The sequence below is a fragment of the Narcine bancroftii genome, chromosome 1 (genome assembly GCF_036971445.1).
Source record: "Narcine bancroftii isolate sNarBan1 chromosome 1, sNarBan1.hap1, whole genome shotgun sequence".
Lineage (NCBI taxonomy): Eukaryota > Metazoa > Chordata > Chondrichthyes > Torpediniformes > Narcinidae > Narcine > Narcine bancroftii.
Genome location: NC_091469.1, coordinates 329,925,946 through 329,951,851, shown reverse-complemented (window position 1 = coordinate 329,951,851; position 25,906 = coordinate 329,925,946). Strand labels below are relative to the sequence as shown.

The window sequence follows — 25,906 nt, the reverse complement described above, 5'->3', positions numbered from 1 at the left end:
TTTGGTGTACTTCTCTCCTGTCAAAAACATAAAAATATCTTACGAATGCAGTCCGTGCCCCCCTCCTTAAATATGCTGTGGCCTCTAGGGCCCTGTTGAGAACGACTGATTTAGATCTAACTCCAAATTTAACCCAGTAGAGCCCACTTTCAGCACCTTACAAAATAATGTTTCATAGATTGTAGATGTATGTGGGTTTTAGCTGATAAACATAATTGTTATTTTGAATGCAGATGTTTTGCAGTTCTTTCATCATTCAAAAGCTCAAACTAATTAACAGTGAGACAGGATGCCTAGCATTACTTTCCTCTTAGTGGATCCTCCCAACTCTTTAATATTTAATTCTAAATCTGAGGTTACAATCTCTGTGGTACTATCCAAATGGATTAGAAGAGATTCTGTAAAGACAAAAGCTTGGTCGGATCTTTATATGTCAACACAATCCACACATGGTTTAAGGCTGTAGAATATATTCTAAAACACTGAAATGCTGTACCATTTCAATACAGTTTTACTGAAATATATATTACAACTCTGTACATAGTAATAAAAAAAAACACTGCAAAGGGAAAATATTTACAAAACAACTAATTCAGCAGCTCTTGAGAGAATCCCAAGATTTTCATTGTTAAAATTAATAGTCGACCGTTCATCATCAGACTGATTCTTAAGTACCTACAATTTTGCACAACTTTATGTACACTGAAATAGTCTTCAGTCCATCAGATTATACCTTTCCTGCATGGGATGCAGCAAACCTTTCGATTATATATAATCCTGTGTATAAATTATTTTAACCCAATCATCCAATGAAACGTTCCACTATATTCACAACATTGTTGCAAAATGTACCTTCACGTCGCATTCTTCAGCAAATGCATAAACACATAATCCACTGTAACAGATCTGTCTGCTCCCTGCATCTTGCAGTAATACTGTTTAAGCGCTAAACTGCCAAAAGGCAAATCTGACTACTGGTGTACAGATTTGTAACATACAAAGCCTCAAGCGACAGGTCCAAGCTGTTTTCTGAACCTTGACCCATGTGAAGCTAAATCAGCAGTGGTAAACTTTGGAAGACAACAACTGGATAGAATAGTCAGTTTTCGTTAAATATGCTTATTTAGACAATAGAAATAAGGCAGCATAATACAGAATAACAAAAACTCGGCACAAGTTAAAATGAAATAGGCACCTACAGCCTAGAACACAATTTTACAAAAGTCAAAATTAAGAGGATCCTGACTCTAATTGAGATCTTTGGTAATTAAGGACCAATTTAGAGACCTTCTTGACTTGCATCCAAATCATTTTTAATAAAATACTATTTACTGTTTAAAATCTCAAAATAATTTGTAATGCAGAAAGTGATACTCTCTTTGCTGGTTATGGGTATTTTACATAGTCTAGCCACACTTTAGTGTATTTTTGATGTGTTACCAGCAAATATACTTTATTATTTTACAAAAGGCAAAATATTAAAGTTTTATTCTATCCTCTCTATCACAGAGTAATATAATATAAACATAAACTGTACAACATATAAAATGGTCCATTAAAGGGCCTATTCAGTCACATGTAATAAGTGCAAATGTTGTCATTCAGTTATTCCAGGACTTCCTGTTCTGCTTTTTGGAGGATACAGTAACTCCTGATCTGTGAATTGCTGCTCCTTCGGGTTTGGTGGACAGGGTCAACTGTGATCTCCCAAGATTGACACTTTTCCGCTTCTCATGACCTGTGCACCCCTCCCCTTCAGGGAGGTCGCTGTGCTGCTTCATGGTATTGGGGACCTGAATAAGCCGGCTTGGGCGAACAAAAACACCGCAACTTGGATTGCAGCGGAAGTATTCCTTTCCTTGAATGGTGCCTTGATGTTTTCCTGAGTTTAAAATACAAGAAAAATGCCCTTAAACATTGCCCAGCTCTGAAAGATTAACAACAGTCAATGAAACATGATATCAAATTTAAAGCCATATGGAACTACATTTGGAGGGAGTGGGATTGCTTAAAAATAATAAATCTGTACATATGGCAAATATTACAATGTGTAAAGACTTCTTGGTTTACTCTGGAGGTGCAATAAGTAAAAATGAAACAGAAGCAGGATACTGAGCCGGTTTGCCTTCATGCTCTCCCACTTACCTTCTACTCCCTTGTAGTTTACATGTCTGTCTGTCTCCACCTTCTACGTGACTCCACCTCCACAGCCTTTCAGCTAGAGAATTTCAATGATTCATATCCTTTAGAGAAAAAGTTCCTCCCTGACTTGTATGGAAAACCTGAATCTGAAACACTTCTCCTAATTCTGTATAATGCCACCAAGTGAAATATTCCTTCGAGAATCTTCAGTAAGATTGCCTCTCATTCTTCTTTAGTCCAAGGAGTAAAGGCTCAATTATTGCAATATCTTTCTTTGTACATTAACTATTTAATCCCAGAAATCAACAGTGAAGCTTTTCTGCACCACCTTCTTACTTAAATACTCGAGAGCAAATTCCAGTACTGAATTCCATAAAACCTTAAGATTTAGGAACAGAAGTAGGCCATTCGGCTCCATCAATCCACCATGAGCTGATCCATTCTCCCACTCAGTCACACTCCCCTGTCTTCACCCCATAACCCTCGATATCCTGACTATTAGATACCTATCACTCTCTGCCTTAAATATACCCAGATCTGGCCTCCACAGCTGCACGTGGCAGCAGATTCCAGAGGTTCACCACTCTAGCTAAATAAATTCCTCCGCATCTCTGTTTTAATTGGGAGCACTTCAATCCTCTTGAAGTTGTGCCTTCTTGTCCTAGACTCCCCTACCATGGGAAACAATTTTGTCATATCTAGTTTGTCCAGGCCATTTGACATTCAACGAGCTTCTATGAGATATATCCCAGGTGTTATCTCGCTAGTACTTTGCAAACTTTATCCAAATGTCCCTGCATTTATACAAACAAGTTGATGGAGGAAAAGACCGGGTCAGACAATATTCTTGGGTAGAAATAGTCAACCATTTGGGCCAGGACCCTTAATTGAGTTGAAGATATAAAGTATTATTAAGTATGTAGAGGGGAAAAGAAGGTGGGGGAGGGGCTAGAGGTGGAGAGGCAAGAAGAGGGAAAGTCTACTTGGAAGAAAGATTAGAGAGAAAAACGTAAGTACAGAAGTAGTTAAATAAGAGATGGGTCAGTGGAACCAGAGGGGGATGGGGCTAAAATTAGAAATATCAATCTTCGTTCTATTAGGTTTAGGGCTGACCAGGAGGAATATGAGATGTTCATCAAGTTTATATTTAGCCTAACCCTGAAAATGGATGAAGCAGAGGGGAAATCTGTGTAGGAATCATTAGGGGAGTTGAAATGGCTGCAGGAAGCTCAAATTCAGATCCACAGAGTGTTGATGTTTGGCAAAGCAGTTACTCAATCTGTGTTTAGTCTCAACGATGTAATGGAGGCAACAATGACTATACTGAATGCAGTGGATTAGATTACACAATGCATGCAAAGATCTCCTTCCAGGACTGTTTGTTGTCTGTGGGTGGAGGTGAGGGAGATGTAGAGACACACTTTGAACTCTGTGATTACAATGGGAAATGCCTAAGGTGATGGAAGGGTGGGCGGGGAGGGAAGGATGGTGTAGGGAGACTCAGAGAGACTGATCCCTGCAAAAAGTAGATAAGGATGGAGTGGTAAATATGCTGAGGAATGATATTGCTCTGAATTTATCTGAAGATAAAGATTGGTGGGGTGAAAACTGAGGACAAGATGGACACTGTCCTTTTTCTGCCGTGGGATAGGGTGGGGTGAGAAATGGAGGAGGTATGGGTCCAGGTTTTATCAATGACAGTAAATGGGGATTCACAGTTATTAAAGAGGGCATTTCCCTGAACTGTAAGGCCTCATCCTGGGAGCAGAGATGGAGGAATTAGGAGAAAAGGGATGTTATCTTTGTAAGGGTCAGGGTGGGAAGGGGTATAATCTAGGCAGATGTGATAAGTAATTCATGGATAGTTTGTCACCTGAGATAGAGTCAGCAAGGACAAGGAAGGGAGAGAAGTGTCAGAAACAGTCCAAGTAAATTTAAGGGCTGGGTGAAATTTGGCAGTGAAGGGAATTAAATTGTTGAATCTGCATAGATACAGGAGGCAGCACCAATGCACTCACCGACGTAGCTAAGGAAAAGTTGGGGAGTGGGACTCGATAGACTGTTCCAGGTACCTGATAAAAAGGTAAGTGCAGCTGATGCCTGTATGGGTTCCCATGGCCACATTTTAGATCTGGAGGAAATGGGAGTCAAAGGAGAAGTTGTTAAGAGTGAGGATATGTTCCATCATTTGGATGAGATTGGGGACTGAGGCATTGCTGATGGGAAATGGATATGTAAAAGATTGCACATCCATGGCGATGTATGTCCCTACTTTTACACTTCATGCCTCTAGTAATCAAGGCCAGTATCACTTACTTGCTATTGGAGCTCCCAGTGGCCAACCATTTCAATTCTCTGCCACATTCCCTTGTCGATATATACGTCCATGGTCTTATGCACTGCCAGTCTGAAACCACCCATAAATTGGAGGAACACCACCCCATACCTCCAACTGGATGGCGTTAAAATTGACTTCACCGCTTTCTATCCGAACCCCATTCCCTACTTTCCTCTAGTTCTGTTTTTTTCTCTCTCCCCTTTTCCCTGTCTCCTTTCATTGAGCCAAAATCAATCCTCACCTTCCCTCTTATAACCAATTAACACCTTTAGACTGTTGGTCTGGACTCCTCCTCCACCCCCCCCCCCCCCGCCCCCAGTCTTCCCTTTTCCTCAGCCTTTGAATAGACGCATCTCTTTTTAAAAAAAAACTCATAGGGTACCTTGAGGAAAGCCTCAAGCATGAAATGTCAGTAATATGTATTTACCAATTATGGACGCGGTGAGAACAGCTGAGTTCCTCCAGCATCTCTTTTTTATTTACTTGCTAGACTTGCACATTAATACAACTCTGATTTATCTGAAATCAGATTATCCAAGATCCTCAGTTTATCCAAGAATTATGGACCAGAAGTGACATCTATTTGGCTTTGAAATTTTTTTTTTCAGATAATTGAGGATTTCAGAAAAATCAGAAATCCTCATTTATATGAAAAATTATGAAGCTAAAATGATGTCATTTCACCTCCAAAAAATGTGGGTTAACTGAGGATATCCAAAAGAGTCAGAAATCCTCAGTTAACCAAATTTTTTCAGAGCCGAATTGACATCACAGGTTAAAACAAATTTGGAATTTTGGAAAAACTTCTGAATAGAATTTTGAGTTTTGGTGTTGGATTTATCTTATTTTGTCCAGGATGTTGTTTTTGGTAAGAATTAAACATTATTTTAATGGTTAAAAAGCCTTCCCTTGTTGTTGTTTAAATACTGTTACAAGTGATTTGCTGTTGATACTGGACTGTTGTTTAAAAGATTACCAGTTACCCAAAAATATTGTTGATCCAAAATAGGCCCAGTCCTAACCATTTTGGATAATCAAGAGTTGTACTGTAATTGGCATTTCATGTACATGTTTCCCAAATCATATTACATTCTGAAATCTCATTCATTTTGATTAGTAATTTTCCCCCCATGCTTCCTTTCAAAGTGGACAGGTTTCATATTTTATCCACATTATATTCCATCTACCAGCTTCTTTCCCACTCAATCTATTTACTTTCCATTGTGTCCTCTTGAAAGCTTTCACTTCATTGTCATCATTTAGCCACTCAGTCTCCAATTTACTACTGTGTATTATAACTAGAGGACCCAGCTCTGATGCTTCTGGCATCACATCTCTTACCCTCTGCTGATGTCTAGAATGGACTGGATAAACAAGCAAAGACATGGGTCTGTAGATGAACAGAGACAAAGATATTAAATCTGATTGAGAGGGGAAGAAGCTGTTTTTGTACTAATGGGTGTTCGTCTTCGATGGTAGCAGTGAGAAGAGGGATTCATAATGTTCAGCAGAAATTTATCACAAGAAGAATGAGGAATTCCATGAGAAAGAGGAGCCATGGTTGGTTAACAAAGGAAGTGAAGGGTGATAGAGAATAAAAGAAAAAAAATAGAGAATACAGGTTAGCAAGGCCTGGTGTCAGAGGAGAGAACAGAATCTTCTTCAGGAACAAGCAGTGAAGGTCTGCAAAGCTCAAAGATAAAACTGATATTGAAAGCAAGTTTGAATATAATGTCAAAATGAACAGTGAAAGTTTATATGGATACTTAAAAAGGAAGAAAGTGGTAAGTTCTCCCTCTAGAGGACACTCACCACCCAGACCATGCCCTCTTCACACTGGTACCATCAGGAAGGAGGTACAGGAGCCTGAAGATAAACACCCAATGGTACAATCACAGCTTCTCCCCCTCTGCCATCAGATTTCTGAATGGACAATGAGCCACAGACACTTCCTCACTTTCTCTTCTTTTGTGCTAATCTATTTATTTTTAAATGTAATTTATAATAATATTTGCACCTGTAATGCTGAGCAAAACAACAGATTTTGTGACATGTGCCTAACAATAAATTCTGATTCTGAGTAGTCCAGGCAAGTGTAGGACCTCCAGACTGGCTCATCAATTGCACAATATGCAGTCTCAAGCAACCAGAAAATACACTTAACCAAGATCTACCAATCCCCATAAATGCTGGATACTGGTTATTTTAAAACTGTGTTACTATTTATATTAAACCTGGAGGAAGGGGAAAAATGTAAGGTAACCATGTTTGCTGATGGCATGAAAATAGATGGAAGGGCACTTGCTAATTAAGTAATGCGACTCTGCATTATAGATTATAGATATATTATGTAAGTGGGTACAAGTTTGGCAACTGGAGTTAAACACAGGAAAGTGTGAGATCATGCACTTTGACCAGAAGAATCAAAGGACAGATTACAATCTATAAGGAAAGTATCTCTTCCTGAGGATCGTATGATTGCTTTTCTTACACTAATGGCTAGAAGATCTATACTATTGAATTGGAAAGAGGTTAATCCTCCCACTGTTTTCCAATGGTTTACCCAAACTATACTATGTTTAAATTTAGAGAAAATTAGAAACTCTGTCTATGAATCCCCTTCTAAGTTTGAGTTAACCTGGCGACCATTTATTCAATATTTTCATTTGTGGTGAGTTGATCTGGCTGTTTTCTTTTTATGATTATGTATGATAATCGGGCTGCTAGATGAGATCGGAGTGATCGGCGTGGTTTTTATTTTTTAAGTTTTTAATTCAGATTTGTTTTTTCTTCCTTTTTGGGGTTTTTTTTTCTCTCTTTTTTTTATATATTTTTATTAATTATATCTTTTTTTTTTAGAGATAGTTCATACTCTAAACTGATCTAAAATTTTTTTTATGATATATTTTTATTCTGCAATATTATTGTTTAATATCTCTGTATTAATTCATTATTTACTATGTATTTTTCATATCTCTTTGTATGTGTTTATAAATTATAATAATAATAAAAAGATTGGAAAAAAAAAGAAAAAGGAAAGTACAGAGGGATCCAGGTGCTTTGTGCATGAATCACAAAAAGTTAGCAGGCAAATGCAACAGATGACACATTGGTCTTTTATGGAAGGGTATTTTTGTTTAGAAATAAAGGTTTGTTACAATTATTACAAGGCCACATCCCAAGTATTACACAGTTTGGTCCCCCGACCTATGTTGGAAATCCAAAAGAAGATTCACCAGGTTAATTCTCAGGATGAGAGGATTGCCCCATTATGAGGCACTGAACAAGGTGAGGCGTTACTCTTTGGAATTTAGAAGAATAAGGATCAGAATCTACCCAATCTCTTTACGTCAGTACATCCAAGGAAGCTGTTACTGTGTTTTTATCTTGTTTGCCAGTTTACTTTATTGGGTTACAAAGATTTCACAATCATCTGACTTCCAATCTTCCACATTATTTGGCTCTTCTGACAGTTCAAGTCCATTCTCAACTTCCTTAGTTAATCATGGATGGTGGATCATTCTTATACAAATTGAGGTGTAAATAATGATTCCTTAAATGTTGGCCATTCTGATCCACAGTCCCTTTCCCTTAAAAATATTTTTCCAGACTACTTTCACTACCCTGGGTGTTTGGACATTTATTATTTTATATATACAAAATGGATCTGGATTTGTGTATAATTTCAAATGTTTCAGGTATCACAAAACTTGAAAATTTAATTTACAGTGAGGAATACAGGAACAAGGGAACTGCAAAATGGCAGTCTTGCATCAGCTGGCATCGCAGGGACAGTGGGCCATTCAGATTTGTGTCAGTCACAAATTATCTGTCCAATTACAGTTCATATTTTGTAAGATCAAATGCAAACACAGAACATTATTGCTCACCAGCAGGAGTATCAAGCTCCACTCCAACCCAGACTCCAGCAGAGAAATCCACTGCACCAACATATCGAATGGTTCCACTCTTGTTGTTCCCAACAGATGCACGCCCTCCCAATGTGATCCACCTTGGCAAAGGCTCGCACTGCTCTGCAGTATTACTGTCTTCAATGTCTGATAAATCGGAAAGGTTCCTCATGCCAGAGTTATCAGGGCTGATGGAGTTATCAGAGACTACTTCATGGTCAGCCTCCCCACAAAATAGTGGGTTCGAAATGGTGTTTGCTAATCTATTATCAAGCACCGATGTCTGTGATTGGTTATGGCTGCGTGAGTGTTCAGAAAGATCAGAAACATCATTTGCACATTTGACTGCAGGACTCTGCCACTTTTCATCCAATTCTAGACTTTCCACTGAGAGTCTATTCGAGTTGTCAGAGGAACCTGTGCTGTAAACCATGGGCTCATCTGGTAGCTCGAGATCCTTCCTTGTTTCCTCACAACCTTGAAAATCTGTAAAATCCTGGCTGCTGAAAATGTCTACGTCCACAATTGAATTGAAATTTTCCGCTTCTCTGTCCTCTAATAGGCCTTCTTGTGGGTTTAACCTACATGCACAGGTTGATGAATTTGATGTGTATGTATCTGAGCAAGTTCTATAAACGAGTATAGATTTAGATTCAATGAATTGCTGCAATATTGAGGTTTCTTTCATTAAGGCACTATTTTTTGGGAGGGATGCACTCATTTGCATATCATTCAAATCTCTGTTTTGTTCCTGATCTCCAGTTTCCTTCTCGGAAGATGATTTTAAATTAGATATACACGCGTGCGGTAGAGCATTCTGAAGCTCAGAGTCACGCGTCTGATTACTCATCTGGTCTGTGTTCTCCGTACCAGCGAATGCCACATCAGAGAGTGTCGCATTGGAAGCACTATGGGAGAAGTAACCGCTAGTCATGCTGCTCGTCGTTGGACTACGTGAAACTTCATTTTCAAGGAAGCGAGAACTCAGGAACTCTGGCTTAGAAGAAAACAAATCCCTGTTTTCAAGACTTGCATTGTATACGTCAAAGTCTGCAAAATCTTCAGGAATGTATGGTTTAAAACCAGGAGCGCGCTGAGAATCATTTGTTTTCCGAGTGATGGTCTCCACTTCGTAGTCGTCCTCTTCAGAATCCTATGACAAGAACATTTGCAAAACGGTCATTTTTCAGCAGTGATCACCAAGTCATAAAGTTAGTATTATATTTAGGTCGGGAAGCATAGTGGACCAGAAAGGACACATGAGTTTTGGCTGGATTATTTGAGTTACAAAATGTCTCCAATTAAAAGCAACATAAGTAAATTATAATCTTGTTTAAATTAAGTTGACAATTCATCTACCTTCAATATTTGAAGTTAAGTTGCAGTATCCTTATTGCTGAATGACTGCTTTGTGTGCCGAATGTGGGAGACCTGAATGGTCAAACTGACGATCACAAATTTGATTTTGAGTTGGAAAAATGGATAGACAAGGTCAAAGTGCAAATTATATTATGCAATTTGTCTAACTAGCCATTATTTAGTATTTAACATCAATCAATCTTCGGATATAGTAGATTTTGAGTGTGATCTTTTATTACATTCTGTGTGTTCTCAAGTTTAGTATTGATATCACAGAATGCCTTTGAGCTTCCTACATCATGAAGCTTCACGAATGAAAGGGGATTTAGCAGCATGCTCTGCAAGGTTGTCAATAACTACGATCGATTTCAAGTGTTTTTCTGACCTGTGCTTCTCCACCTTAAAGTGCGAAGGGTATATACTTCATCAAGTTTAATATCACATGATGTTGGCACCACTTTCTCCAAAGTCAGTTGAAGAAAACCTGCAGCTGTGAATGGAAAGATCTCAACGACTGTTGTGGGAGTTTTTGCTAAGGACATTTTTCACAAAGGTTGGGAGTTGGGATGGGATTGAAAAAGAGTGGAGGTTTGCTGTATAACACTTAACATGTCTTTAGGAGATCTAATACACTATAAAATTGATGGACGTCGTTGTTGAGGAAAATATCGAAAGCAAGTTGTTGAAAATAGAAAACAAGACAAGTTATTTTTTGAACTTCTTTTGGTTAATGCACTGTAAGAGTACAGATTCTATCACCGATGTGTATATGTACATATGTAGGATGACTGTGATTGGCTGAGAGCGTAGCCACACCTACTGGCAGGTCTTAAAGGATTGCTCCTAGCCAGACCAGGTCATTCTGGACTGGTCAACCTACTTGTGATATGCTCCAGTCTTTTAGTTAATAAAAGCCTTGGTTTGGATCAACAAGTCTTTGGTTCTTTTGATGCGCATTACATGAATATTGATAGATAAACTTTAATTGGGAACGAAAGAACTTTGCCCTCTTGTTTCTGTCATGATGGTACAACCCAAATTAATTGACAGATGCTTTACAGAAAGAAAGCTGAAGATCCCACTCCATTTTCCTCCACGTTCTGCTCTTTACAGAACAAAAATAAAAGAGACAAATGGTTGTACTTTTCCACACAATGTACAGTAAACCCCTGTTATGTGGAATTCAAGCAACTGGGGAAAAGAAATTGCAGAAAATAATAGGTAAAAAATATGGAAGTTTAAAATTGGCACACCTCGCCATCAGTTTACCAATTACGCAACACACAATCTCAGGCAACCGGTAAATTCAATTATAGAGCATCTACCAATCCTCATAGGTGCCGGATACCAGGGCTTGTAATGTATTCAAAATGAAAGGACATTGCAAAATGAAGACCAAGAGGTCCTTCATGCAACATTTTCAAACATTTACTGAGGTCATCACATACTTGGGACTTGGATGTCGAGGAAAAGAGTGGAAGTTGTGGCTCTTGGCCATTCCATATCTTTGTTTTAACAGTCGAAACATGAAAAGTGAGTGACCAGTCAAAGAAAGGTAGCTAACTCTGGAGACTTCCCTATTAAACAACAGTATCCTCTGACAGTAATAACCAAAAAGAATTTTGTATCAATCTCGATAAATTTATCACCAAATTTTCTCCCCCAAATTTATCTTTTTTCACAAGGGCCATGTCATGTCCATGTTAAATCTTGAAGAATTACTCCCAACATGATTTCAGAATCGTATAACGATGTGATTAAATTAAATTCAGAGATTTTTAATAGTGCTGTAAAAAGGTTATTTATTACCTGGATGTTGCTGGAATTACAGAGAGGAAGCTGAGAAAAAGCCTTAAATAATTAACTTTCCTGTTATCGATAACCCTTCACATGCAGATATTTATTGTTTAACTAGTGCAAAATCTAAAACCTATCCACATAGTGTCTCAAAATAAGAGCAGCTGGATTGATATAAAGAGTTCTGGATATTAGGGATGATTACAAAATCCAATTATTCAAACCATGGTCACATTAGTTTTTTTTAAAAAAAGTTTTCAAGGCAATAGACTTGTAATTATAATTTTGGGCAACAAGGTCAAATATGTTCATATTATAGGTACATTTTGTCATGATCTAAATTTGCCAATGTGAAATTATACATTTCAATGGTCTATCTCTGCAAAGTCCTCAGCATTTCAAACAATGTTCATTCGTCTATTTTCACTTGCTCTGAAACCATATGGAAAGTTTAGTTACTTGGTGAAATTGTATATAGATGCATTAAAAATGTCTTGGTGATCTCATCATGAAACTAATCAGGTGAAAATATTCCATTCATATGATTTTGCAAGTCAAAAGATTAAAGTACATGGGATCCAGGGTAACGGGGGTTTGAATTAAAGATCAGTTTGCCGACGGAAGAAAGACGAAAGTGAGAGAAGGAGGTAGAGGAGGTAGAGAGAGATGGAGTGGTGTCATTTTGAATGGAGGGTCTGTGACTGGTGCTGTAGCTCAAGAAAATCAGTGACAGAAAAACATATTTAAACAATGTTTAAAAAGTAAGTTTACATATGACACAAAATTGTCAGAGTTGTGCACAAGAAGGAAGGTTGTCAAAGTATACTGCAGGATATCAATTCGCTGGAAATATGGGCAAAGAAACAGCAGGTCACGTTTAACCAAGACATATGAAAAGTTGCACTTTGGGAGGTCAAATGTAAAGGATGTAAGTAGAGCATGACATGGTTAGCATAACGGTTAGTGCATCACAAATACAGCGCCATTGATCCGAGTTAGAATCTGGCGCTGTCTGTAAGGAGCTTGCACGTTCTCCCCGTGAGTTTCCTCCCACCCTCCAAAATAAAAAGAATGAGGTTATTTGGGCAGCTGGAAGGGCCTGTTATCGTGCTGTATCTCTGAATTAAATTAAAATTTGAAAAATAAATTGCAGGACCTTTAGGAGCATTAATATACAGAGATATTTTGGGGTGCAAGTTCATAGCTCCCAGAAGGTGGGGAACACACGTGGATAGGGTTGTAAAGAAGGGGTATGGCATGCGTGCCTTCATTGGTCAGACTGCTAAAGGTGGGAATTCACATTGCAGCTGTACAAAACTTTGAAGTATTGTGCAGTTCTGGTTGCCGCGCTACAGGAATGATATGGAAGTTTAGGAGAGGGTACAGGAGGGATTCACCAGGACTTTACTTGGACTGGAGAGTGTTAGCAATAAAAAGAGGTTGGGCAAACTGGCACCTTTTTTTTAATCTGGAGCTTCAGAGTCTGAGAGGCAACCACATAGAAGGTGATAAAGTTATGGGAGAAACAAATTACTAGATAGTCTGATACTTTTACCTAGGATGGAAATGTCAAATACTACCGGGCAGGTTTAAGGCAAGAGGGGGAAAGTTTAAAGGAGATTTGTGAGGCAAGCTTGTTTAAAAATAAACACTGAGGATGGGAGATGCTTGGAATGAACTACGGGAATTGATAGAAGCAGATAAGAAAGCAAAGGCATATAGACAGACAAACATGCAGGGAACAGAGGGATAGAGCAGATGCAGGAAAAATGGACATCATGGTTATCACAGCCAGTGGACTGAAGGCCATGATCTTTGTGCTTGATGTTCTAAAAGTACAGACAATTTTGATTTGTGCACTGCAGGTGTAAAACACAATGCCTGTCAGTCAACAACTAAGATTCTGAGACATTCACTGCTTAAATGTTCATATTTATCATCTACAATAGGGCGATTGAAGGAGTTAAGCCCTTTAAATTCCACTTTGTCTCAGCTGCAGGACTTTCAAATCAACAAATCATTGTTTGGTTATCTTTTTGTGATTAAAGTCAATTTTCAATTCAACAATTGGAGATTAACAAACAGCTTTAAAATCCAGAAAGATTTGCATTATTCAAAAATCTATTCTGGGAAGAGAAAAATGCAGGTATTAAAGAGAAAATATTTGCGCAGTGTACCTCCAAGAAAATACACTAGAAGGGAGGCTACTAATCAGATTTAATTGGTGCTAACAACTAGTTCCTATAAACAGATGCAATAACCCAGATTTCATATTCATATCAAATATTTACATCAAATTTCACATCCATCCAAGAGTACGTTCTTGGGACATACACGGTAAATCCTTTGGAAGCCATTTGTCAAAATCAGAATTTTCCAATGTGTTTGAGCTTTATGTGATTACAACGGAGTAAAGCTGGTCATCAAAATAGTTACACCTTTATGATTCAAACAAATCATATGGTGTTTAAAGGTGGCGTGTACTGTTATTTATCATGACTGATATGTAACTGACAGATTGTCTGCAGTAAACATGGTACAAAACAAAGAAAGCAGAACATCAATGAAAAAGCCAACATTATGTTGTCCCAATTGGGCCGAACAAGGGACCACAAGTTAGAAGAGGGAGTGTGAAAATTTGAATGGATTGCAGTTTGAACCACAAATTCCCATGATGGAGGGAATGCAGTTTTGATGCTCTTCGGCATTTTTCATTTCTGGAAGATTTAGAAATCAAAGTTGGTATACTTGTGTGAAATGAAAAATTAGATCCAATTAGCACAATATGGGGAGATAAACCAGCAGAAACAGATTCAAATCAATTAGAGGCAAATTTGAGTGGAGGCAACAAGAAATGCATCAGAAACAGCAAAATGTCTTTTTCCTTCATAACCAGTGGAGTTTATAATTTGTACAAGGCAAAACACAATTTTATCTATTCAACGTTACAACAGGCAAAATAAGTTAACTATTCACACAACTACACCCAATGAGGATGTAGAAATATTAATCCGTTCTTGAACACAAATTAAACTGGGTCTAAGAAGAACATTTTTGTTTTTTAAAAGTTTAAATTAATTGAACAAAGTAGTGGCAATGTAAAACCATGGGGTAGAGCTGGGTTGCATGGACTGCTGGCAGTCCCTGGGCCCAGGTTGAAGAATTTAAAACAAAAAAAACCCACTTTTTTTTAATGATAGGAATGCTTCAAAAGAATCTGAAACAAAACAAAAAGCAAAGCTGTTTTAATTTCTATGTCATACCTCAGCGGGCTGCAGGAGGGAGAAATATAATGCAGTGCCCAATGAAGCTTTAAAAGTTGCAATATCATTCCTAATTGTGAAACCATTGTGAAGGCCAAAGTTCTCCTTTGGCCTAGTGGGTGACATGGTTAGCATTAGCAAAGCAGTTAGCAAAACGCTATTACAGCACCAGGGACTGTGGGGAGTCTGTATGTTCTACCCATACCTGCATGGGCTTCCTCCAGGTGCTTCAGTTTCCTCCCACCTTTCAAAACAGTGTAGGTTAATTGGGGTATTTGGGCGGCACAGGCTCATGGGACAAAAGGGCGTGTTACAGTGCTGCATGTAACTATGTCTAAATTTAAGATTTTAAATGGCAATTTTCCATTATTTTGTTTGTCTCTAATTGGTTTGAAAAAAGTAGACATTTTTCATATTTCTACTGTACACAAATAAACATTTGCATGTTCTGTATTTATGACTTCCAAATGAAATAATTTTCACAAATGTATTTCACTTTAAATTATGTTCAGATGGAAAATTGGATCAGATCCTAAATCAACCACAGAGGAGTAAAGCATGGTTTTCAAACAGCATGTTATGCTTATCTCTCAGAGTCCTTAATTGAATGTTAACAATATATTTTGCTAATATATGGAGGAAAGCAAACAAATACTAATGCTGAGCTTGCCTGCAGAGCAGAAAATCTTGGCTGCATTTCCATAAACCTCGTGAAAGGACCTTAATCCCACCACCAAGTATTATGACATTTAAAAAAAAAGGAAAACTTACAAATGTGTCCTCATTTTCGTTATTGTTTTCTACAGACATGCTGTTCGCACTGCTTCCTGTGGACACAGCACTGCCACTACTATGTAACAGCATGTTTTTATCCTGAGGGGGAGACATGCTCTGCAATGGTTGAGACATACAATGGCACAACGTCACACCACAAATGACAGTACATTAATAATACTACAAACATGCAGTTAGTTGCTCAACACACATCAATGTTCGACACAGCAGTGGGGGAACTGCACTTCACATGCAGAAATAACTTGTTCCACTTCATTGTGCATGAATGTGTATGAATTAGATTTTTTTTAAAACAAAGCCTGCCATCGTTCATGCAAGGATGGCACAGGTACTTTGCACACAAGAGGGAGGTTCATCTCCAGGCTATTCACGGTCATAATTATTTTACCCACACAAGCTCTATTTTTGTAATAATGGTGTTTGCATAAGCTTGAGGTTACACTGAGTTTTAAATCTTCCCTGCCTAGTTCTCATGCAGATTGTTAAATTCTGCTACCACAAAGTTCAAATCTATTGTCAGAATACATACATGACATCACATACAACCCTAAGATTCCTTTTTCTTGTGGGCCAGGCAGAATTTCTACCTGTACCCCACTCAATGGGGGCCATAGAGCCCCCCTGGGGGGAGGGGGCAACATAAAATACTTTACATGTCAGCGGTGGAAGTACAGCAGAAACCAACTAAACTTGACTGTTTCACAGGGAAGGGGCCCATAAATCTTGACCAGAGTCCCAAAGGTTAAGAATATCTGCTCTGCCGGACTTTTGCATTAAAACAAAATTCTCTCCAAAGTATTTACTATTTCCATTGCTTAGACATTCATGAAAATAAATTAATCAGTTTTGAATAAAAATAAATTGTTCATTGTTCTAAAAAAATTGCCAGTGCCAAAATGATTTTCATGGACTCATCTCTTCAATGTTTAAACTCTTCTATTATATTACCTTCTAACTTAAGAGGGCTCTTCATTTGAACATACAATATTCAAGTCTCACCTGAATAAAAGGAAACTAAAGGTAAAGACACAACATAGTTTCCCTGGCTTTCATTCGTAATTTTAAATAGCGTAATTTACCTCGTGCGCAAGAAGAGGTTTTGTTTCTAAATGTTGCTTGTCTTTTCGTTCTTCCCGTACAGGCAAAAGAGACTTCAGAAATTTTGGTGGTTGAGCAGTAAATGCTTTAAGTGGACTACCTAATGAGTGATGGCTCTCTGATGCAGTACATATGAATGAAAAAGAACAAAAGAAAATAACTTCCAAAGAATAATATCAAATAATAATTCTTAATCAGTATTACACAGAACAACCAAATGCAACAAGCATTAATATTTCCATCAATATAAAGAAAGTTATTTATATTCAAGCTTCAAGGCCCCATTTTTGATATCAGAGGACGTGAGAGATTAGCTTCCTTTCAAACACCCCTTGTATTACCACTCATATGTAATGGTTGATGAGTTAAGATGGAAGAGCACCAAAGGGGAGGGGGAGCGCGAAGAGACAGACAATGAAGAGGGGGTAAAAAGATAGAAAGAAAGGCAAAAGCGGAGTTCAGATGTTTTGCAGGGCTGGTTGATGTTTGATGCTTTGAAACATCTCTGAAGATTTATCCTGGGGTCTTCATGTCGATGCAATCACGAAGAAGGCTCATGATTAGTGAGGAGTTTGAGGAGATTTGGTCTGTCACCAAAGACTCTTTCAAATTTCTACAGGTGTTCCATGGAGAGCATTCTGTCTGGTTACATCACTGTCCGCCCGGTGTGGAGGTGTCAATGCACAGGACAGGAAAAGATTGCAGAGTGTGAACCTGGCCAGTGCCCTCATGGCCGTAGGAACATAGGAAGTAGGAACAGGAGTAGGCCAAAAATGGCCCATCGAGCCTGTTCCGCCATTCAATAAGATCATGGCTGATCTAATTTATGACCTACCTGCCTTCTCCCCATATCCCCTAATTCCTCTATCATGTAAAAGTTTATCTAACCGAATTTTAAATATGTTGAATGAAGCAGCCTCAACCACTTCCCTGGTTAGAGAATTCCAAACATTCACTAATCTCTGGGAAAAACTATTTTTCCTCATCTCTGTCGTAAATCTGCTCCCCCGAATCTTAAGACTGTGTCCTCTCGTTTTAGTTTCCCCGGCCAGCTCAAAAAACCTTCCTACATCTATCCTATCCATACCCTTCATAATCCTATATGTTTTCACTCCATTAAGGACATCTACAAGAGGTAGTGTTTTAAGAAAGCAGCCTTCATCATTAAGGACCCTCACTAACCACACAATGTCCTCTTCTCAGTGCTACCATCAGGGAGGAGGTACAGGAACCTGAAGTTGATCACCCAGTGTTCGAAAAACATCTTCCCCTCCACCATCATATTTCTGAATGGACAATGAACCACAGACATTTTTTTCTCTTCTTTTAAATAGTGAATTTAAGGAAATGTAATTTATAGCAATTTTTGCACCTCTAATGCATAGTACTACTGCCGCAAAACAACAAATTTCATGACTCATGGTCATGGTGATAAATTTGATTCTGTGGAGGGGCTGGTGAGGGAATGTGAAAAGACAGTTCAAATGGAAATGGGCAGAAAGCATTGGAGTCATCAATCAACAGCAAGGTGTGAATACATCATGGTTATTTAATTTTTGGATGAGCTTTGAATGTCAATGGAGTGAGTGCTGGAGAAATACTTTGGACCCAGACCAATCAAGGTAATAAAGGCAAAAAAGAGGATTTCCATAGCATTAGGCTGAGATGGGACAGAGTTGGAGCAACATAACCCAAGGTGAAAATGAGCATTGCCATTATGAGATTTTAAGCAGAGGTCAATTTTCACCATTCATCTTTTGTATACATTGACATGGTCACAGGCTTGTCCTTTAAAAAAGAATGGTAACCACAACTTCATTTGTTGACAACTACAATTACCTCCAATGTCTTTCATCCTACGTGGCGAATCTTTTAACAAGGTACTATACCAGGAATTGTCCTGTGAGTTGAATGAACAATCAGAAATATCTTGATGACTTTCCGAACGGTTCTAAAATAATGAGGAGGGAACAGTGTTTACATTCAGTTTTGTGTCTCAGAATAAATAGCTAGTAAATGTATATCATCTGCTGAATTGCACCTTTGGAGAACATAAAGAGACGCACAAGTTATCTTGGAATGTAGAACTTACATAAAGTGCCATTTTTGGGCCACAAGAAAGAGAAACAAGTCAAAGCTTAGCCCGGGTGAGAAAATACATTAAAGCTCTTTCAGAATCTTTGTCAAGATGGCAGGAGGTTTGTTGAGCCTTATGAATGATCCCTAGCCAGCAATCTGACTCAAGTTAGATAGTTCAGTTACTATTGGGAGAAATGTCACATTTAATTGTCTAAATTACGAATAATATCATACAAGAAAAACAGCAAAAGCAGAAATACAGTCAGTTTAACCAGCAGGATTTTCATGATACAGAGGCATATGTAGGGTGGACAGCCAGCATCTCTTTCTTGATGACAGTAGCAAACACCAGAGGAGTACAAGGTGAGAGAAAGAAAGTTTAGGGGAGATGTCAGGGGTGAATTTTATTTTTACAGAGAGCAGTGGGTGCCCTGAATGCATTGCCAGGGATGGTGGTGGAGGCTGGTACAATAAAGACATTCAAAAGATTCTTAGACAGGCACATGGATGAAAGTAAAATAGAGGGTTATGAGGCAGGAAAGATGTAGGTTTTTGAGTAGGTTTATACAGGTTGGCACAACATCCTGATGGGCCTGTTTTATGACTTTGAATCATGTTAAACTCTATCAGATGCAACTAACATTTTTTGTTTCTTCACTCACCAGGCTGCACTGGAAAGAACTTTGAAAACTCTCGGGTCAGTGGTGAAGATTCAGGCAAGAATATTGTAGTAATGGCTTCATGTTAATATCATTTTGACTTATATTAGAGTGTATTGCAATGACAATAACAAAAAAAACTGAATAAAATTCATGAGTCTGCAAAAGAATTTAAACTCAGATTCAAACTTTACATGATCCATCACATGTTTGGACATACACACTGCATTCCTCAGCAATATATGGTCCTGGTGTTAAATCTGTATTATCAGGAAGTGTGATCCTCAGAACTCAAAATGCAGGGGTGTCCATAATAGCTTACAAAGTTTCACCCACCACTGAATATTTAAGGCTCTTAGTATTTTTATCTTCACTGCTCTTTCCAAGTGGCTATTCCAGATAATCAATGCATAATGTCGGCATGTCCTTTCCAGAATGAAATTATCAAAATTAATGTGAAGAGTGGTACTAGTTGTTACGAGCTGCAGGATTTTTGTCTTCTCAGCCTGGGTATACAGTCCCCTTATTCAAAAGTTAGACTTTCCCTGTGATCTCAGAGAAATCTCTGTAAAGGATTAGCATCTGAAAGGAGCAGGGATTGATAAATTAAGGGTCAACAGTACAGGACATTCCATTCAATGAGATTGGAAAACAAGATTAACATTCATTGTGCTTACATGTTTTAAAGGATTATTCTGCAGAAGTACCTCCATCCCCCCTGTGAGACCTCACTTGAGAGTATTGTGAGCAGTTTTGGGCTCCTCATTTAAGAAAGGGCGTGGTGACATGAGGGAGGGTTCAGAGGAGGTTCACAAGGATGATTCCAAGAATGAAAGGGTTATCATAGGAGGAGCATGACAGCTACTGGCCTGTATTCGTTGGAATTTAGGAGGATTGAAACATTTCAAATGTTGAAAGACTTGGACAGAAAAGTAGAAAAGTTGTTTCCTTTGGTGGGAAAGTGTAGGACAAGAGGGCACAACTTAATTGGATGGTGTCTGCTTTGAACAGAGTTGCAGATAAATTTCTTTAGAGGGTGGTAAATCTGTGGAATTTGTTGCCACAGGCCGTTGTGGAGGCCAGGTCATTGGGTGTATTTAAGGCAGAGATTGACAGGTTCTTGATTAGCAAGAGCATCAAAGGTTATGAGGAGAAAGATGGGCAGTGGGAAAATGGATCACTTGTGATTAAAGGTAGGGCAGACTCGATGGGCGGAATGGCCTATTTCTGCTCTTTTTTTATGGTCATGATATCAGTCATTTCAACTTCAAGGCTGCATTTAGGGTTTGCCTCATGCTTTTAAATGCACAAAGTATGAAGTTTGGTAGCATATTGGTGACGCACCTTGCATGCATCCTCTTCAGATCCAGATACATCTGTTCGACAATTGGATACCTGTAGAGACCAGAGATAAAACAAAAATTAATTGGAAATTCTCAGGTAACTGCTTTGATCCAATATTGTGAAGCTCAAAGCATGTGAATTTTAGACATTAATGTTCAATCACCCTTCCAACATTTATTAAGGCAAGCAAGTTAAAAGCAAGTTCTCTGATAAACTTAGGAGGGGAAGATGCAAGATGAAGATAAGCACATTAGATTCAATGCAGTTTGTGCAAGAAAGCCTTCAACTCTGCACAGAAGCATCTTCCAGTGTCTCATTCCAAAAAAATTGGTGCAATTTATGTTTTAATATTGTTGATTGCACCTCAGTTTATGCATCTGCAATCTTCAGTTACACAAAATTCTAATTAAACAAATACTAGAGCTGATAGCATATTAATTTCCTTGAGAGACTACATATTGTGCATAGAGTGCTAGCTGTTTCTTCACAGAGAAACAACTTTGATGGGAAGGGGATTGCAAAACAGGAAAGGCAGTCATGAACTTTATACAATGGCAGACAACAGGATGAATGATACTGTAGGACCAGAACATTCATTTCTATTATTGCCTTGCATCTCCAACAATTTGTAGATTTTCTAAAATGATCCCTTTTGTGTCCCTTCACTTGCTAAATGTTCCAATGTCAAAGCAGTGATTAAAACAGAGATAAGTCCACTGCAAATGACATCAGTTATTAAGTTACAATGTTAACCACATTGGTTTATGACACTAGAAGACATTAAACTTCAACCATTGTAAAAATTCAGTTTGCTGCCTCTTGCTATTTACTGGCTGCTGATCACACCCACCTATTGCGATGCCCATCCATGCATGCATGCTTATGCCTAGTACTGTTTTTCGTACCTTTCAAGACAACACCTCCAGACCAAAGTCTGCATAGCCAGTCTCCATTTACTTCCAGTTCACCTCTGATGCCATTTTCTTTCCTGTTGTGAATTGTTTTCAGCTGCAAACGGATCATTGAAAGTATTGTGTGCGGGAGGGGGGAAATTGGGCTGGAGATGAGAGATAGGTGACTTTGATACATTCTGGTACTCAGTGAAGGTGTGGCAAAGGAATAAGGAGATTTTACTGCATGTTCCTTTATTAGAGGACTGTCTCCCCAGAGAATGTTAAAGTGCGTGGATGTTACATTCAGATTAATACAAAAAAAATTCAGCTTTTCTTCTTGGGAGGAGTTTGTGGAGGCAAAGTTGAGATGATTATTTTCAGTTTTATTCCTCTTCACCCCATTGTTGTTGTATGATCAACAGAAAAATTGATTACCATGCGAGTTTTCCATTCAACCAAAGCAACTAATTGAACTTTCAATCTTGTTCTCTTTTTAGCCCCTATTGGGTTTGATAATGGACATTCATTAAGCTGTTAAAAGTTAACAGGAGCATATTGCATGAGTTAACACCTTTCACCTTGTCAGGATAAGTGACTGCCTGAAGAAAAAGTAGAAATGAAAAGTGCAAATACAGAGCTTTGTATTCTTTAAAAATTCTGTTTAATTTAGACAACATCGTGCATCAGAACTGTAGCTCATATAAAGTATTTTTGGAAGTTATCTGTGATTGATGCAATGAAGGATAATATTCTCACTTTGGAACTATGATTACACATGCATTTATTTTGTTTAGTTATCTGATGGCAATATTAGCCAGCTATAATCATAGAACCATAAAGAGTCAAGACATTTCTCACACGTTTACTCATTCAAAATGACTGATTTCCATTGGTCACCAAAACGTTCATTAAAATACTTTTCAGGGAGCTACAGATTTCAAAGTACAATTTTGATTTACGGTATGGTTTAAGTTAAGCAACCAATATTAAAAAAAGCACAAAGATCCATTCACTTTGCATTTCTACCATCTCACAAAATAGTTACTTATCCTGCTAAGGAGAAAGATGTGAACTCGTCCAATTGCTACGATTTCACTTTTCACAGCTTGGTGAACAAACGTTCATTCTCAAATTAGGGAGTGAATATTAAACAAGATTGAAATTTCACTGAGTTCCCATGGCTGAATTGAAAATTCGTATGGAAATCAGTTTTCTGTCATACTTCATATGATCAGAAACCCTTTAATTACAGGTATAATCTGATCTTAAATGGTCTGCTTTAACTAGGGTGGTGTATTTTGGTCTTGAGAAGATGGAAATCCTTTGCGCAGCTGGTAAACAGCATGGGTTTCAATGCAAGATCAAGTTTCCAAACACATTTCTGATTATCAGCCAACTGTTATTCACTTTCCAAATATACAGGATTCCTTTGAACACATCACATTAATTGTACATTTTTTTTCTGTTGTGGAACATTAATAGATGGGATTTTAGATCAACAATGCACAGCACCAAACTTATTGAATAATCTTTGCTGTCACACGGTTCAGTTCCATACAGAATTACACTGCTTTAAAAATATACTGTGCAACTCAACCATTCTATCCATAAGCTACAACATTTCAGATGTAAATGAATTTAGCACCTGTTAATTCAAAACAGTATATTGACACAACAATTCAAAATAGAAACCAGATTGGATCGTAAGACTGTCTATATTTGCGAGTATTGAAGCTGAAGTAGATCCATAGATTAACTCCAGTTCTTGATTAAATGTCTTAATGCTGAATACAGATATCTTCAGACTTCCTTCAAAGGCAAACGTGTTTTCCCATTTTGTTAAATTTTCCCTAATGTTAATTCCCATTTTATGTGGCTACTATTAGTATTCATTTGATTCTCTCCTTTATAGTCTAATTTTTGTAACAGATTTATGTCTTCTGACTGCTATTTTAAAACAACAATTTTCCCTTAGTGGGAATTTTTATCATCAAATCTTTCTCATTCCCGATTGACCAAGGCAACATTGTAATTGAAGCATGAAAAGTCATCAGGAGGTTCTTCATTATCCAGGGTAATAATGAAGCAATTGTTTCAGCAGCTTAAAGCAGGAACTTGAAGCTTCACTGCAGTCGACAGCATTAAGTATTCAACATTGTGAGTCATTTCATGTCTGTACCTTATAACAGTTTACTGATGGGACTCATCAAATATTGAAAGAAACAAAACCTGGTTACATTCTGTATTTTCATATTTCTTTTGGATACTACTTTTATTGAGATGTTATTTTTAAAAACTTTATTCATGTTTTATTTGTCAAAATGCTTAAAAGTAGACAACAATGTTGTTGGCTTGCTTGCTTTATAAGGCTGTTTCCGAGACTTGCAGCCTTTAACCTTATGACCTTCCTGTCTACAGAGGGAACAAGAACAGGTCATTTCCCAATTCAGTGGGCTTTCATTCCTGCTGTCCAGATTTGTTTCCCAATCCAGTGGTCCGTCCAGGGTTGTGCTGAGCTTTGATTCACTTTTGCCAGAACTGGACGTGTTCTCTGGTGAGGAGCCGGATCCTGGAACCAACATCAGCTGCATCTTCTCCATTCTCTGAAGTTTCTCCATTTGATCCATTTGGTGCAAAGCGAGTTGCTTCACCAATGTAGTAAGGTCCAACATTGAAGGATCTTGCTTGACATTCGGCTGTACTCCAGTAAATTCAGAAGCATTCACTAAGCTTTCTGTGCTAACCGGTGCAACAGGAGCTGGCTCACACACTTCAGGAGGTTTTCCAGACTGTCCAGAGAACATCTTATTTTCAGATTGTTTCTGCTTACTTTGTTTTTCCTTGAATATTGCAAACTTTGGATGACTAGCTGAAGACTTCTGATAAATAGGATTCTCCAGTGCAGTACTTACAAACTGTGGCTTAATTTTGAAATCCTTGTGTGCAGAGGAGGTCCGTTTTCTAGCCTTAGTTTTAAAAGATCTTAACACTGCTGCCATAGAATAGGTGCCTTTGAATTCATTTGACTGCTCAGAATTTGGAAACAAACCCCTTGTGAGGTCCAATGAGGGTTGAGAATTTCCCCATTCTGCTCTAAGCTTTTCAAAGGCACGAGCAGGGCATTGTTCTTTCACCGGCAATTCAAGGACGAGCATTTTTGCTCTTCCCTCAAGGTGGCGTAGCACAATGGCAAACTGAAGAGCAGCAGGCACTTGGCGAACATCCAGCATCTGCTGCATATCCCTAATCCAATCTTCTACATCAGTTCTACTGCCTGGACCTCCACAGAAGGTGGGTGCACTCACTAACTGGTGGGGTGCAAGGACAGGAGTGGCAGGAGGAAGGGACTGACCGTGCGCTTCTGGCAGCGTCCAACGTACTTCAGCAAAGTGACTGCTTGCCTCCCTCGATTCAGCAAGCTTCTTTTTCTAAGGAACAATAGATTTCAACCATGTGACCGTGGGCATCCAATATTCCATTTCAGTTTCCAAGCTGTTACATCGACTCTGCTCTATTCTATAATCGCTTATAAGCAAACATAAGCGTACAACCCAGGGGGACGGGGGACAACTGCCATCTCAAATTTAGATAAAACAGTGGGGAAAATTCACGCAAAGCAAGAAGAAGAAAAAAAATCAGGAAGAGAAAGTAAAAAGATAAACAAATTCACAATAAGGGCATCCCTGCTCCACCACGGGCACCTTCATACCTGAGGTGCCATGCATCTCATCTCCAACCCGTGGACTGGGCACAGGTCGCGGCCTCCTGCAGGAACCGGCTCATTGCTGGGGCAATGGTGCTCAGCATCAGTGTTCAGGCCCTGTGAGGTCAGCATGCATATGCCGGGACTGGCTGTCATGTTACAGGGTGGCTGCAGTCCGGATGCAGGACTGCTGCTGACAGATGGAATGACTTGCTGTGAACTTCCCATGACTCTGCGTGATGACATCAGAGGGTCTGTGTGGTGTCACTCAGTGTCGTTCCCACAGCAATGGGCCTTCCCCCAGATGAAGCATGCAAAAAGGCAGGTTAATTTATCAAGACCACTTTTGACCCAAATAACATGAAAATATACATTTTTTTAATTGGTTGTCCAAACTGAGGCCTCCATTACCTTTCAGATTTAAATTTAGTTTTCTCAAGTTTCCAATAAATAATAGGTAACAGTTAGGATCTTCTTCCACTTTCCAACATAGATATCCTCAATGCTAAAACTACCTTGCAGAAG

General features: G+C 38.5%; 1 protein-coding gene across 6 annotated transcripts in view; it reads right to left on the bottom strand.

The window, feature by feature from the left end:
- Positions 1-453: 453 nt before the first annotated feature.
- kif13a (kinesin family member 13A) overlaps positions 454-25,906 on the bottom strand; it is a 343,290-nt gene continuing 317,837 nt past the window's right edge. For 4 of the 6 annotated variants that reach the window (XM_069908320.1, XM_069908319.1, XM_069908326.1 and 1 more), the window contains 6 exons: positions 20,786-20,836; positions 18,543-18,654; positions 16,685-16,821; positions 15,582-15,701; positions 8,371-9,544; positions 454-1,882 (listed from right to left, as the gene is read on the bottom strand). In XM_069908320.1, coding sequence (XP_069764421.1) covers positions 1,602-1,882; positions 8,371-9,544; positions 15,582-15,701; positions 16,685-16,821; positions 18,543-18,654; positions 20,786-20,836 — 1,875 coding nt within the window. In that variant the 3' untranslated portion in view covers positions 454-1,601. The remainder of the gene's footprint in view (positions 1,883-8,370; positions 9,545-15,581; positions 15,702-16,684; positions 16,822-18,542; positions 18,655-20,785; positions 20,837-25,906) is intronic. The other 2 variants (XM_069908337.1, XM_069908355.1) reach the window with 1 other exon arrangement.